Source organism: Meleagris gallopavo, chromosome 5 (assembly GCF_000146605.3).
Source record: "Meleagris gallopavo isolate NT-WF06-2002-E0010 breed Aviagen turkey brand Nicholas breeding stock chromosome 5, Turkey_5.1, whole genome shotgun sequence".
Taxonomy (NCBI): Eukaryota; Metazoa; Chordata; class Aves; order Galliformes; family Phasianidae; genus Meleagris; species Meleagris gallopavo.
In genome coordinates, this window is record NC_015015.2 from 33884689 (window position 1) to 33901439 (window position 16751).

The window sequence follows — 16751 nt, forward strand, 5'->3', positions numbered from 1 at the left end:
GGGGGGGTGGGGGTTGTTAACCATAACTGTACTGTCTCTTAGACTACAGCTCAAAATTACAGAACTGCACTTTATTCTGTTTCCATTCTAAATGAGGTCTAGTAAAAGCTGCATTTGTAAAATGATACTTGCAGCTGAGATGGAAACTTCCTCCCTTCCCGTTCCATTCAATTAATGAAAGTGGAACTTCAAAGTCTAAATGAGATCATTTGAAGTTACTGAACACCAGAACTGTTTACTTTCCTATTTTACAAAAATAAATAAAATAAATAAATAAATAAATAAATAAATAATTAAATTATAGAGATTGTAGTGTAAAAAGTGAAGTTTAACCTCTGAAAAGAAGCTAGGAAAATTTAAACGTTGTAGTGAAGTGTTCTCTGAGTTGGGAGACATTTTGTGCCAAATTTTAAGTAACTCACTTGATAATCCTGCGTATATGTATTTTTTTTCACAGCTGTGACAATATAAGCTTTTCTGGGAGGTCTCAATTGTGTTCTGATCAGAAAATTGCAATCCAGTGAGAATATGTCTGAGCAACACCCCTGAGCTGAGAACATGTAGAAATATCATGAGTGACTGGAGCATTTTTACAGTTTCGTAAGCAAGCATGTTAGCACTAATTATGCAGTTGTTACAGGTCAGTCTTCAGCAGAGATGGAGTGAGCATCTGAAGCTCAATGGGACTATGAAGTAGGAAACTGGAGAGTGGAAACTGGAGAGGAAAGGGAGTGAGGAACTCATGGGCTGAGCCAAGAGGGGCAGGGGCAGCAGTGGGGTGTAGGTAATAAATAGCAAGTTGTGCTGAACAGTTGTGATCAGGAAGAAATATGCAAACAGGATCCAAGAAAACAGGTAAAGAAAGAGCCAGTCACAAAGTACTCGGGATGCCAAAGATGACCAATTTCTGTGATCATTTTAAATATTTAATTTTTCTGACACATATTTGGGATGGATGGAATGCACACAGTCCCATCAAGTGTAGTGAATTGTATACGAGAATTGTTCATTTGACCATCCCTATAGGCCTTGCTGCCATGCTCCAGTGTGTCTTGTGCTGGCAGCGCACCACCACAGCTGCTCTTCTGCATGCCACAACATGAAGCTGCTAATCCAAGATCCTCTGACCAGTTCTATTAGCTATAGGGAGCCCTGCAGCCCTGTGCAGCAAATGGGGGACTCTGCCTTTTATAGTCCCTTATCTTTAATAGAGCCAGATTGGAAGACACACTTTGAGGTGCATCCTTCCTTGTCCCAGTATACATGCATGCCTTTGGCCTCTGATCTGATCCATCCCTGTAGTTTGGTGTGACTCAACAAGTTAATTCTCACGTTTTATGATTCAAAATTTGAGAGATCTGGTCATTAATGAGGGAGTCTTGCAGTCATTACTTAAATCCTGCCAATTATTTTAAAGTTCTCTGGTTAATTAACTCATTGATTTTGTAGAAGAAATTAATAAAGTGTATTTTCATTGCATAAGGCCACCAGCACTGAAGCAGATACACTGAGTTATGGTTATTTTTTTCACAGTACTTATAATTGTCTTTCTTCTTCATTCTTATCCATACAGAGCAAATAAAATTAGACCACAAAAACAAACAAACAAACCTTTGTACATCTGAAATTTCAAATTAAGCCATTTTGTTTGCTGTAGCATTGTTCATGGGTGTATGATTAGAACTTTTTTCCTGTCCTTAGGAAAATCTATAGAGCTGTCATAAAACAAAATGAAAAGCTGAATGATTTAATGGTGAATGTTTAAAAAATTTCTGCATTGGGAATGGTAAGAGCTTTATCATTATTTGCAAACTTTTCAACAGAAGTTGCTACAAATCATCCAGGATACAATGTTTGTTTCTCTCCTAAACAGCACAGAAGAAGAGCATTATGCTGTGTCATGTAGGGACTTGATTTTTTTAAAATAACTAGTTTGCTAGCATAGTACAGGACTATTACATTTGAAAAAATGAACCAGTTGGTCAAAAGGCAAAGACTGGATTGATTATACTGGTGCTACATTTTTCTGTTTTGTTCCACGCTTTTCTCCCTGAGGAATTTTGTGCAGTAATTTTTAGTTTCATTGTGGCTGACTATGAATTTTTTTACTTCCAAAAACTCATTTAATTTTTTGTAACCAAAATATGGGTTGGATAAATTTTACTGTATTTTCTTTATAAGCATAATTGTGTCCAGATGAGACCCTTAATGAACATAAATCAGCAAAGCTACACTGAAGTTTGTAATGATTGAAACTCTTCCCTACCTTAAGATTGATGAAGATAAAAATATTTAGAGAAAGAAAAACATAATCTAAAACAGCAAACATAGAAAGAGTAAGAAAATATATCAGTTACAATTTGTCATCCTATGAATTTCTCTCACTGAGTCTCCTCGATATGAATTCAGGATTGCATATTAAGTCTCATCCCTTATTTTAATATAATTTATGCTGTATCGTTTACTTATTTATTTATGTTTTATGCTCTGTCAGAGTTTTGGAAAACAAAGTTTTCTCCCTATTACTTTTTAGAACTTGCTTTGTCTGAATCTTCTGTTGAAAGCATGTATATTCTGGGAAAGATCGTAAATAATGAGAAAAGCAAATATTGTCATGCAGTTTGTGTCACAGAGTATATGTACATCTTTGATCATTGCAGCTAAACAGGCTGCTAGGGACTCAATGTGGTCAATTTTTAGAGGAGCAGAGTCCCTTCAGTACGGTTTCAGTAGTGTTTTGGTCTCTGCTTCTGTTTCATGTGCTGTGAGGAGAGCAGGGACATGGCTTTGTATTTCTGTTAGGGTTCCTTGGGGACCATCAGCACCACCGGCACTCTTTCTATGGCTACCGGGAGCTTGAGTCTCCGTTTGGGCTGGCTGGGAAGGCTCTGCCGGCAGAGACAGAACCATGTGTTTTGGTCATGGGCTGTGATCAGCAGTGAGGACTGGTCTGTCCCTCTGAGTCTGAAGCTAACTGTCCCTAAGCAGGCAGGCAGAGGGGAGTAGGGAGTGCTTAGCAGGAAGGAGCTGCTGTCCAGCTCTTGACTCCAGAACTGCTGCAGCCAGTTACATGTGCGTAGGTTTCAATTTTCAGACTGGTGCTGCCTTCCAGGCGGGGTTAAGTTATAAAGCTTGGGGTCAGGTGATAAAGCTGGCTCTTGTGTTGGTATAAGGCTATGAAAATAAAGGAGATGAAATGGTAGGCAACAAAACAAAAGCAAACAACATCGGAGGAGCGTTGTTTGATCAGTAAGCCGTGACAAATGAAGCAAGAGCTGCACTGTTCAAATTTAATCTTACATATAAGCTGAAGTAAAAGCAGTTGTGTGTTTTGCTCGTCTTTTATTGGCACCGTGCCTACAACCAGCCGAGCCGCCGCTCCCTCAATCCCGGGCCCGCCTCTCTCAGCCGGCCGATGCAGCGGTGCCGGCAGGTGGCGCTGTGGGCCCAGGCACGGCGCACTGGCAGGGGAGAGGCGCTCCCTCCTCCGGTGGCTCCGCGCGACGGGGTACGGTCTTTTCATCTCTTCTTCCCTTCCTTTCCCTTCGATTTTTTCAGTCTCTACTGCTGTGTTCTTTTGAATGTTTTCAACAACGTTTTATTACCGTAATTTGGAAAATAAATTACGATAGGCGCTGCCTGGCAGGAGAGACTTCCTTGAGACGGGGAGGGAATGGGTCTGGTGCTGCCGAACTGTCCTGCTGCCCAGTCTGTGCCTGCTCACTGTCTCAGGGTGCCCAGTGAAAGAACGCGTATCAGCGTGGTTTTGTAAGAGGCTGGTGCTTGTGTTTATGAGCAGGGTTAGTAGTCTGTGCTGCTGGTGCGTGACCATTTCCAAATATGAGTGTAAATTAACAGACTCTAACACACGCACGTGTTTTGTGCAAGGGTAGAAGTAACTCTGTTACTGATAGCTGCGTTTTGTTCTTGTGCAGGCCTGCAAGGTTTCTGAGCACTCTTTTGAAGGCATACAGACATCATGTACTGTGGGTAGATGTTATGCATGTCGTTTTTGTAAAGTACAAGACACACATACAAGAGAGAGCATTTCTTCATTTTTTTCTGCTTACCATATCACCTTGTCTCTCAAGGACAGCACATTGCTAAAATGCAGGCAGAGATTTATTGGAGGGCCTAGAAGGACTTTATTCCTCCTGCTCTTCTCCCTGTCAGCTCCCATCTCCCATTCCTCTGCCAGTATGGCATCTCTTATTTTCTGCTATGAGCTGGAAAAAAGCAAGTGTATTGCTTGCTTTTTTGTGTAAGGAGTCAGGGGAACATCTTGCTCCATATTCAGTCCCCCACTTTTGTCCCATTGCTTGGAGTAACATAGTCCTTTTGTCATGACCTATGTGTGGGCTAACTTCGTTTCAGTCTCCAGAGCAGACACACACACACAATGTCCTGATAAACAGCCTGTAATGAAACCTGTGGAATAGCAGTTTTCTTCTTTATAGCTCTTTGGGATGTGGCTGGTTCCATGAAAAGAAGTGACAATAGACTAATTACCATTCTGGGAACTCATAGTGGCTCACCAAAAATACGATAATTAAGATGAGGCCTTCAGAGTGCCCAGTATGTGCTGTGCTGCTGTGACTCCAGTATGCACTGGAGCATCCTGCTAGAGATCAGGCATTTGAGGAGCTGACTACTGGACACTACTTTGCACAGCGTTGGGCCAGAGGGACTGTACTGCCATGCATCACATTCACTGTTTGGTCTCCAGAAATGATTGGCAAGCGATGAATGTCAGTGTATGCCATTTTTTCCACAGGGAGGAATTCATTGACACACCTTTGCTTCATACACACTTCCACATCAGATGCCAGTTTATTGCATTGCTCCTCTGCTGCCATCTGGCACCAGCAACAAAATGTAACGGTATATTGGTGATGAGGTTTAACCTCTACTGTCACACCACCAATGTCCACCCCTGATGTCATGGCCCAACAAAATAAAATAGGTGATGTTACTTTCAGAGCAGCCATTGTAACACAGCTGTGCCCTCGAAGTCCAAACTTCTGTTTCCACATCAGCTTGAATTCCAATTTCATGTGCAATTTTGGAGAATGGGATTTGGATTCCTGAGAGACTTGCCAGTCTTTGAAAGTTTTGTCCTCAGCTTGTTTTCAGTTATCTGAATGGATTAGTAATTACTAAAAATCATTTCATAAATAAAATGATAAGAGTGTGATACTGAGTGTGTATACTTAAGCTGTTATCCTACTGGAGCTTATAATTCACACTGGACTGTGGAATTGTCAGTAGTTTATAATACAACCAGTTTTAGACCTAACTTCATCTTGTCTTAGGCTGCTTGTAATAGATGGTCATTTCTCATCACAGTTAATTTTCAGGCTGCCTATAAATGTTATGGTCAGTTTATTTTACACATGTGGTTTGCAGTGAATAAGAATTCAGTAAAATTATTTGTACTCAGTATGTACCTATAGTATTATCCAATCATGTAAATTCAGGGGCACTGTTTTTAATCAGACAATATAATTGGTACTAATTTTGTAATAAATGGTGCTGCTGAAGAAGCAGGAGCTCCTTCTCAGTATCTGTGTGGTTCATGTGCAATCAACAATATTTATATTAAATGATATATATTCTGCCTCACCTACTGTTTGATTTCTTCTCTCTGCATCTCATACAAGGGATCAAAACAGGAATCACAAGACATACATTCTGACAAGTAGTTTCTTTCCTCAGTCTGCCAGGGTATAACTTGTTAATGCAGCTTTATTCAGCACTTTTTCATCCAGAAGTGCTCTTGCTACACCCAGTCTCCTCAGTGCAAGGTTTTCAGCTCAATTGCCATTGTAATCTCAATGCAGCTTTATGTATACCCCCTTCATGTGTTCTGAAACCTTCATTTTATTTCCATTTTCTCACAGTCACACAGATTTTGTTCTGTCCTAAAATGTCTCCTTAGATTATCCCCCCAAAAATGTTTTGCTCCTCATTTATTAGAAGCCTACTTCCTAATTGTATTTTTTTCCTTGTATGCTTGCAAAAGATAAATGTTTGCTGTACGATACATTTTCAGCTTAAAAAAAAAGAAGCATACGTTTTTCAGATTGCCATTTTACTAACAAATTTGCTTCTCTTGTTCTTTCTTTTTCTTATCTGGTAAGGGGTTTGTAAGCAAGCTGGATGAATTAATTCACTGGTTAAATGAAGCCATGGAAACAACAGAGAATTGGACTCCTCCTAAAGCAGAGACAGACAGCCTTAAACTGTACCTGGAGACACACTTGGTAGGACAAGATTATACTATGATTGTTATCAGTAATTGAAGTGTTCTGTGGTGCTTTTTATTTGATTATTATTTTTTAATTATTAGTGTGTATCTATATTTTAATGTAAGATCTGCAGCATTGCAGTTTGTTTTAATGAATATACCAACAAATTACCTCTATATTTAAAATAAGTCCTGATTGCTTTTTAAAAAATTAAATTAAAAGCCAAAATTATATTACAATTCAGAAATTATCTCCAAAATTGAAAGAAAATTGTGGTAGCCAAAGAAAAAAGAATACCGTTCTTTCTGCTGATTATTCTAGGATTTTTACAATGTTGTAGTATTAAGAAAGCTTCCTTAATAGTAAGGAACTCATTCTCTCTCCCATAGTTTAACATAGCACAAAGTCATTTAAATAAAATGTTTGAAATAATTATTTCAATCACTTTACTTGATATGCATTTCTGTCAAGTAATTAATACAACTGTCACTAACCTTGTTCTTGTGCAAAGAGCTAAAACGTTGGGTGGAAGTAGGAAACACTTGGATGAATAATCTTCTGAATATATTACAGGCTAGAATTATAGATTGAGAAATATTTGAAAAACCTCATGAGGCTTTCACTGAATTCTGCCAAGAGCTGGCTTCTGGCTATGACAAGTGAAAAAAAGACCTGAATTAAACCAAATATTCATTCCTCAAGACCAAAATTGTATGCTGTAGCTAAAGAGTACAGATCAATATAATCTTTTCAATGGATAGGTATCTCAATAAGCAAACCACTGTGGCAAAGAGGAAAAATAAAAGAAGGCCAAATTAAGAAATTCCCTTTCCTTCTTTCCGAATCTTAGGTACTTGCTAGTGTAAATTGAAGAAAACCTATTCATTATTCTTAGCTGATGCGTTAGACACCATAGCTGAGTAGAACAGTGCATTAGGTGAACCTGCATCAAAACATCAACACCTAAAGCTCAGATTCTGATCAGAATCTGATGGCAAAAATTACTTGACAGTCCCAAGAAGTAATTTGATGTATTGCAGGAAGAAATATCATCTTAATCCCTACTGTTATACTAGAATGACCATTATAAAATTAATCACTTTACTACATACAAAATTAGTAACTAATGGAAAAGTGTTTTCAGAATTTCAGCTATAGAGCAAACTCTTTTGTGTCTTTTGTTCTTAAACATTATTGTATAGTGCCTATGAGCAGCAACTAGATATAGTGTGTATTGTGGTAGTCTATAAAATGTAGTATGAAGAGTTTTGCCTTGCACAGCAGGTTTTTAATTTTTAATTTTTTTCTTTTTTGCGAAGAGTTTGGATTTTTGTCTTGTACTAAAAACATTTGCTCCCATGTGCTAATGTGGATTCCCATTATGTTTGCAGGTGCTCTGAAGATACAGAGCACGTAGAGAGATCAGTCCTCAGAAAAGGCATTAGTGATTACAGTTTGTTTTTCCCTTACAACATGAAATTTCTGGAGACATAAGTTTTTATGAGTAGAATTGTAGTTTTCATTTCTGATTGAATAACAAGAGACCGACCTATGCTGTCCTAGGAACAGGACAGTCACCAGGCTGAGCCTCAGTTACTATCAGATTCTTTTTCTACTTCTTCCATGAGGAGAAGCACAGTAGCTTTTTGCAGGCAAATTACTTTCAGCTTTGCTTTTTGGTTTTCTGGGAGGTAAAGCCAAAGCCATCTAATGGATTGGAATGTGGACTAGTAGCTACGAGTTCATTGCTGGGGCAGTCAGAACAAATGAGTGTGTGGGCACCTATACAGCTCTACTTTCCCCTGTAAGTTTTTAGGCTCCCAGCTGTACTCTGTATCTGCTGATAACTATTTTAATTTGGAGGTAAAAGAAATCTTTTTTGTTGTTGTATTGTGGGAATGTACCTGAAATGTTGTATGTTTGAAGATGACTATTTAATCAAACAAGGTGGTTATTTGGGGTGTTCTGTTCTTTATTTATGTGAAGTAAAATGTCTAAAGAACATTTTCAGTTCGATGGTATTATAATTATTTTCATGGCATATAGTTCAGTGAAAAACCATTGCACAATTTGAAAAACAGTAATTATGCCTTTTCCTTTTGAATTTCAGAAACATACGCTATCATATTCATTTTTATACAGCAGAATTGAATTATTAAAATACAGAACATTTTTATAACAGGAAGATAGTTATTTGTATTAATTAGATTGTCAACTTTTCAGTGGCAGTTGTCTGACAGAAATCCTAATCTGTGTTTAAAAAGAAGTGTATGAACTTCAAATCACATTGAGCTGAATGTTAAAATTTTCCTTGATTGATCATTGTAAGACAATACTGATCAAGGCCTTTGGAAAGGTGCGTACACTACTCATTTTATTCTTTTGCCATTCCGGTTATAGAGGTAATCCCACTAACCTGAGATATGTTGAAGTAAAAGGAGCTTAACACTTTTAAATTTAGGTTTCAGGCTCATGAACTCTAGTAGCAAACTAAGCTGAAATGAAACAATATGTATTGACTCTTTTCTGCAAACTGCATCTGCACTATCAAACCTCATAACTATTATTTCTCACTAATGCAAATTTTCTGGTCGTAGAAGGAGTGAAAAGCCAGTAGATTAGTATTTTTATTTTTATTAGTAGAGACAAGGCCTTAGCCCTTGGCACAAATTATCAATTTCACCACCTGTGATATTGTTTTGTTGGAAGTATGTTTGTTGCAATAACAGAATTAGTGCCATAAAGAGAGAATATTTTGCATTCATGAATTAAATCTCTGCTGTCAAATTCTAAGAAAAATAAATGTGGGAACAGGAAAGCAGAAAAATGTACTCATTCCTTTTCTTACTACTTGCTGAGAAAAGTCTTACAGAGGAAACAAGGACAAGGTAGTGAGCATCCCACAAATTTTCTAACATGTACAATTCTTAATTGTCGTGTTAGGGCCCCAATGCACATAGTTGGTAGTGGATTCAATCTTCAGTTTATTTCTCATTTTTTGTCTTGTTTTTCTACATTTTTGACAGTTTGAGAAACAGTGTGATGCAGACACTTTAAGACCCCAAAAAAACCAAAAAAACCCTCAAACCCTACAACACTTCCTAGAATCTTTGCATGAGGTCGTGCTCACACAAGGAGTGAAATCTCTTGAAGATGATGGCCATGTGAATTTTTGTTACAAGTGTCCCTTAACAAAATCTTCAGCTTAAATTTTTACACTTCCCCAAACTATTGTTCTAGATAATTTTTACATCTGAGCTGGCAAGATTGTTTACCCCAGATGTTAATCAGTGCTTTCAAGCATGTACGTAGTATCTATGTGTTGGCCAGCATCCGTCAGGAGATGCATGCATGAGTCTGTGGGACTGTCTGAAGGTTGCACAGTGAGAGCTCCTGAAGCAATTAGCAGCACTTCTGTGAAGGTGATAAGACACTCAAACAGTTGCCTCTTCTCAGGTTGGTCTGTTGTCCCCAGTCAGCCTGTTATTTCATCTATGCAGAGACTAGCTGGGGATGTCCTGGGCCACCTATGGAATTAATGCCTGAGTACACTCAGTCATTGTTTTTGCACACAAACATAGTTCTTATTCTCAGTGCCAAATACATGACAGTTATTAACCATAGGACACACTGGATTTTCATCCTTATATCACAGTTACAACTTAAGTCTTACAGAATGTCCCATTATGAATAACCATGAGGTTTGATGATTATAAATTTTCCTTCAGATTGAAAGATAGTCTACAGCTAGGATAAGATGTGCCAAAACAGGCAATCTTCTACTTGGTGGATAGTTTTCATTGCAAATTTTAAAGCCTATCTCCCTGATTTTCAACAGGCATTCCTTTACACTTAGTTTTACGTAATATTAAACATGAAGCTGTCAGCTGAAAATATGCTCTTACAGACCCCTGACATAGTGACTAAAATTAATATTTCAGTTTTATGAGTCTTCACCATGAAGTGATGTCAATGAAAATGGTGACGTGGAAGTCAGTTTTCATCAAAATCAGTATTCTGAAGGCAGGTCATGAACAAAAAGCATCTATCTAGATGGGTACTGCTGTACTTTTGAAACCAGGTAGACTTTCCTACTGGCTCAACAAATAATTCGTAATGTTGCTCTTGAATATTTTAGTTTGCTAAACTCACCATTTACTCCTCTTTATACTTTATTAATACAGCTACATTGTTTTAGCACAGTAAAGAAGTAAGATAGCAGATAAGGAAATCTGAGGAACCACTGAGAAAAAGGTTTAAATCTAAGGCACTGTAAAATAGGTATGTTCATTGAGACCTGGGATTTTTAAATCTAAATTCTTAAGTTTTCTGTTTGTTATAGTGCACTCCGTTTTCTTGTTTTGCTCTTGATAGCTTCCAAACTGTGCAACATAGGTTTGCTTTTATGTGTATTTTGACTAAAGCTATTTCTGTATTGTGTCATACTTAGAACTAGATAATATAAGACTTCTTTAAAGAAATACCACAAATGAAGTTTATTTACTCAATCTTTTTAATATTTCTTGCATTATTAATAGATGTGTGCAAGCAATTTTTATTATTATTATTATTTTTAATATATTTCAGTGGAGTTAAAATTAGCTAGAAATTTGGAACCAGTAGTCAGGCATTTTTATCCTAAAACTCTTATTCTTCAGAACTTCTGTAAATTGAAGTTCTGAAACATTGAGTACGGGCAACATTTTACACATATATAAATGATTTGATGTATAAAATGATAGATTTTTGGTTCTTGAAAATAATCTAAAGTATGGTAGGTGTTCCCATGATGATACTTGCCTCTTGCTGTTTTGAGTAGAACTGTGGCTCCCTACATTTAAATTTGCAGTTTGCAACAGAGCAGATGTTTCACTTTACTCTCACTGCAGCTGTGGAAATATGCTATCCTTAAAAAAGATGGGAGCTAGTGGATTCCTATTCCCTTAAGGCAGCACAAAGTGGTTTGCAACTCACTAAAGAACAGGAGATAATGACCTCCTTAAAAATAATTCATTGTTTGTATCAAGATTTTTTGTTTGCTTTAGGCAAACAAAAAGAGTATATGTTCTTTTTAATTGAAACTTAAAAATATCATAGAATCATAGAATGATTTGGTTTGGAAAAGACCTTTAAGATTAATTTAATCATGCAGAAAGTATCATTAGTATTTCAAGAGAAATTATAAGTTGATTCACTCCAACACTTACTTTTCTTCTGGATAGGACGTTTGCCATCTCCATTCTTTAAAAAACCAAGTTCTTCTTAAAGTGTGGGAGTTTTAAGAATGTTGTTATCTAAAGGGAAACAGAATGAAAGTTTTCCTGTATCCAATAGAAATATTTATGGCTACATCATGTGTCATCACTTTCTTAGCTGTAAACAGCAGACACTTTCATACAGAAAATAGGTTGAATTTTTGCCTTTAAGAAATTGTGTTGGTAACATAAAGAAGCTTCTGTGGTTTTTCATGATAACTGATCATTTTATTGCAAGAAGTCTACTATGTCTGAAGAAAAATCATTCTTATCTCCCTGGAAAACGTTATTTCCTGAAAAACATCAGTTTAGGGAACTATTAAATACCTGTTCTTGTTGAAAGTGATGTTAAATACACATGCCTTGGGCTAATCTACTGGCTGTCTTTGTGGTAGCAATAATAACAGTAGTTTTATTAAAGATATTAAAGCCTCTGAAATGACTAAATTATGTACTGTGTTTTTCTTGTATGAACATTTCTGATGTCCATAGCAGCCAATTTAGATTTTTTCCTCAAAATATACAATAGCATCTGCAAGATGATTATGATAAAGAGTTGGAGCACTGTGACTGGACAGATCTCTTGCTTCTTTAAGGACTTAGCTTTAAATCTGTTTCGCCTATTGTTAGTTTCAGTTTCTGATTGTCGTGCTGTTACCATGAAAGGTCTTCTGTGCATGCATTGGCTTCTGAATGTATGTCATTTTATATAGGAACTAGTCTGCAGAATGTGTCAATCAGAAATAAAAACTAAAATAAGCAGTTTCAAAATAACACATGAAAATAAAAGGACTTAATTGAAGGTCAGAAATGAACCTTAAACAAAGAGAATGCATGTATATTTTCAGTTGTATCATTTAGCTTACAAATTCTGGAAACAAAATAACCTTTGTGTAAGCTTTTGTGTTTCCTCAGTGAAAATGAGAACATCAGAGCTGAATGTCATTTAATGTATTCAGCTGTACCTGTGCTACAGTCCAGAGCCACAGTATGTACAGTTGCTGACAGTGGGAGAAATATAGGTTTCTAAATGGTTTGGATTGTTCTTTTGAATCGGTGCATCTTCTGAGATTTTGGGGACTAAATAAGAAAAAAACAAAACAAAACAAACTCTTAAGAAAATATCCTGCTACTGACAGTACTGTTGTGCTGACCAATACAGAAATATTGCATTTGATCTGAAGCTGTTTCCTATAAAATAATGCACTGAAGAACCAGCAAGTATCTTTTCTGTGTATGGAGAAGTGAGTGACACTTTTCCTCCCAGCACCTCAGGAACAGGAGAACTGTTGTGAGGGAGATGTATTATTACCATGTCTGTTTCATGAAGGAAGAAAATGTCCATTTTCTGTCCTCCTGTATTCTTGCTACCTGCTATTGCCATAATTCATTTCCACTTAGGAGCAAACCAATAGCATTTTTGGACTGCTCTGTCCAAACCAGTAGTGTAGCAAGAGTTTCTCAGTCATTTGTCCAGAGACTGAATGACTTGAATAATGTTAAGAGTACCAGTTTTTTTTTTTTTAATTAATTAATTAATTAATTTTCTAAACCTATTGTCCAAATTTGTGGATACTTAACCCTGTGTAGGTGCTTTGTACAGATGTGAAGAAAAAAGGACATTGCACCTACATATTTTATTTATGGATTCAAGCCTCCTCAGCACTCCTTTTCTTCTCTTTGCTGCAAACCCAAATTTCCACAGTTGTGCATGAGGGGGCCATAGAATGCTATTCTAAAAGCAAACACTGTTAGCTGGGCCCATCCGTATCCCATTAGTTGATATGGTTTACACATACAGAGCTCAGAAAGTGTCTTATTTGACAGAAGTGAGGTTGTTACTTAAATGGTGTTCTTGTTTATGCATCTATCTGAATTATATATTTGTGGAGCAGAGAACATACAGTATTTCATTGGAATTCTGCTTAAAAGCTTTATAGCAATTGTAGAATAGTCTTGGAATGACAACTTGATAATGGTCTTTACATTAATTTATCAATGTAACAACTTTTGAAACATCTGTAGGAAAAAAAAACACAACACTTTGATTTGAAACTAATGCTTATTTTATTAATAGACTGCATAATGATTATGTAGGAACTTAGTTATAATTTACGTCTATTAAAATGTATGCTGTTGCTTTAGTAGTTTTAGTATGCTGGTATCATCAATGTAGATGTAGTCTGAAAATTGTTTTGAAAGTGAAATGAAATCAATTTTGAGAAAAATATCTGAGATTGAAAATCATTCGAAGAGTATAGGACCAAGATCTCTAAGGACAACCAACAAGATGCAACATTTAAAGTATATTTGTTCTCAGTACCCAAGAGCTATGGTCTACTCTTGTGGGTTCTCAGCTATGTTTCTCAAAGGCAAAATATCGTTCGCACTTCAAGTACTTGGAAGTAATACAATTGCCATCTGTGTTTTAGTATTTGCCAAAGATTTCGACAGAAATGGAGAAATTTCAGAGCATGAATGGAGGTTGTGATTAGTAAATTTTTTTTTCTGCATCTCCTGCAAATTTCTTTTCATTTCTTCATTTTACAGATGTATTGGGTTAATAATTTGAAATCTTTTGTATTTTATTTGACAAATTTTGCTGAGGAGGCATCAATTCTTAAATTGCATAAAACTTTTTCTCTGCAGATATATAAAGTGAAAATTATATCTGTATTCTGTTCCCGTGAAATTTCAATCATATGAAAATCCTTCAAGAATTGTTCTAAAACTAGATACTGTTTTTATTTCCAAGGTGTGTTTTTTGGTCTGTAAGTTAGTTTATGTTTAAATAGTACATACCTATATGGCGTTGTGGGTTTTTTTTCTTTTTTTTTTTCCCTTAGTAACTCCGTATTTGCAAAGGATATTATGCCCCATTAATTTATCTTTGGGTTGTAAAACTCTTTATTCATGCTTGGCCTTTTTCTGCATGTGCTAGGACAGCATAATATACTTTGTTTAAATAGTTGGTTTTGCAAGTTGTAGCTCTTTGTGGAAGAGATGTGCTTAGAAGCATATGAGATCAGTAGTCAAATGTCATCTAGATAGAAAAAGGAGCTAGAAGACCCAGAAGACACTGACTTTTGAAGATTACTTCCTGAGTATTTCTAGAAAACCAGAAAGGATCGAGGACAGTTATCCAGGGTGGACTATTAGATGTGTGGTTCACCCTGCTTGTGACCATTTTGTCCATTTGATTTCTTACCTTTGTGCTTCCATCTCTTGTTTGTTGATAATAAGGAAACTGAGACTTGATTTGGGAAGCCTTAAGTTAACATTTTGTTAAAAATTTGTATTATGCAGGCAAGCAATAACAAATAGAAATTTATGTATTGAAACTCAAAAGAGATTAGAGTAGGCAGCAGAAAAATTAGCATGAGCTTAAAATATGAAATATGAAATACTGACATATCTGCTAAAATATCCTCTCTGTGATCTCTAAACTAAATTGCCAAAAAGGCTTGTAGAGTTGAAGTCACTGTCCTTTTTTTTGACATCTAAAACTATGCATTCAAAACTTGGGTAAATTGCCTAAGTGATGATAAATTCAAGGAGGAATGAGAAACAGAAATTGGGGGTCCTAAGGTATTTACAGAATCACAGAGTTGTAGGGGTTGGAAGGGACCTCTGGAGATCAACTAGTCCAATCCCCTTCTGAAGCAGGTTTCCTACCGCTGGTCACACAGGAAGATGTCCAGGTAGGTCTTGAATATCTCTAGAAAAGGAGACTTCACCATCTCTCTGGGCAGCCTGTTCCAGTGCTCTGTCCTTCAAAGTGAAGAAGTTTTTTTCTTATGTTCATGTGGAATTTCCTATGTTCCAGTTTGTGCCTATTGCCCCTTGTTATGTTGCTGGTCCCATCCTCTTGACACCTTCCCTTTAGATATTTATTTAAGGTTAGGAGAACTGTGCTATTCGCATTTAAGAGGTAACAAAGGGGCAAAACATTGATTTCCTAGTATTGGAATGATAGAGTTTGTGGGCAGAGAAAAGAGGTGAGGTGGTTTCACAAAAGCGTAAGCTATTTCTGGACTACTTGGAATAGAATCTGCCCCTTTGAATCTGGCCAGTCAGAAACTCAGTGGCACATGAAAGACTTAGGATATTGCACTATAAGCTCACTGCATTGCAGTCCTTACTTCTGCATCTTTTGCAGTCAAAATTTAAAGGTCTCCAGGGATCAGAGCTTTCACTGTTTCCCTTAGGAGATTATTACAAAATCTAATAGATCTAGCTTTCAAGGGAAATTTCCTTTGTATTTATCTTAAATTTTCTCTCTCTTAATTTAATTCCATTAGTCCCATCTACTGTATCCTCTTATAATGTACTGTGCTAACTAGTCTTTTTTTCTGCTTGGCGTTCAGATTAGAATCATAGACTCACTGAATATCCAGAGTTAGAAGGAACCCACGAGGATCATTGAGTCCAGCTCCTGGCTCGACACAAGTTATGTTCATATAAAAAGATAGTGATATTCCTTTCTCTTAATAGTCACTTAGTCAGTCTTCTTTGTTTCTCATAGTCTTCTGCCATTTATACCTTTTAACATATTTTGCTTGCTCTTCACTAAACTTCCACCAGTTTCTCTGTTTATAAATGTGCTTGGACAAAAAGTACAGTCAGGACAAGTGAAAGTTGGAGAATATGCATCACTGATTGAAAGCTAAAATCATTAGAGAAGTTTCTGTAATTACCCTATATCATCACCTATATTATATATATAATTATCGTATATATGTATAATTATGCTATACCTATCACCATTTTGACATACTAGTAGAAAAATATTTTTTCTGTTGCTCTAGAGTTACTTTGTATTTATATAGCTTCAAGCTGAATATGTATTGGATAGAGCACAGGTTACTTACAGTTCACAGCACAAATGCTGTCAGAATTCTGGTAGTCCTAACGAAGTATCTTAACTGTCTGTAGAACAAAGGTGTGCCAGAACTGCTTTTTTCAATAGACAGTGACAGATATCTGCAAAAATGTTACAGAGATGATATATGTGAGTACAGTAGTTCTCCAAAATTAGTCAACATGTTGTTTCATGTTGGTTCATAAGTGTTGCCACAATGTCTGTTATAATTAAAATTGCTAGATTCTCACCCAAAATATTACCTAAATATACAAGTCCTTATCTTAGTACTGTTGTTGTTTTCTCAAAAATGTAAATAATTACTTGGAAAATTTAAATTACAGACATTAAGACGTGAAGAGAGATTAGGATATGTTGGGAATACAT

General features: G+C 36.4%; 1 protein-coding gene across 1 annotated transcript in view; it reads left to right on the forward strand.

Annotated features, from left to right (window-relative positions):
* AKAP6 (A-kinase anchoring protein 6) overlaps positions 1-16751 on the forward strand; it is a 273079-nt gene that overhangs the window by 107181 nt on the left and 149147 nt on the right. The window contains 1 exon segment of the mRNA XM_031553601.1: positions 6141-6263. Within this exon segment, the coding sequence (XP_031409461.1) occupies positions 6141-6263 (123 nt within the window).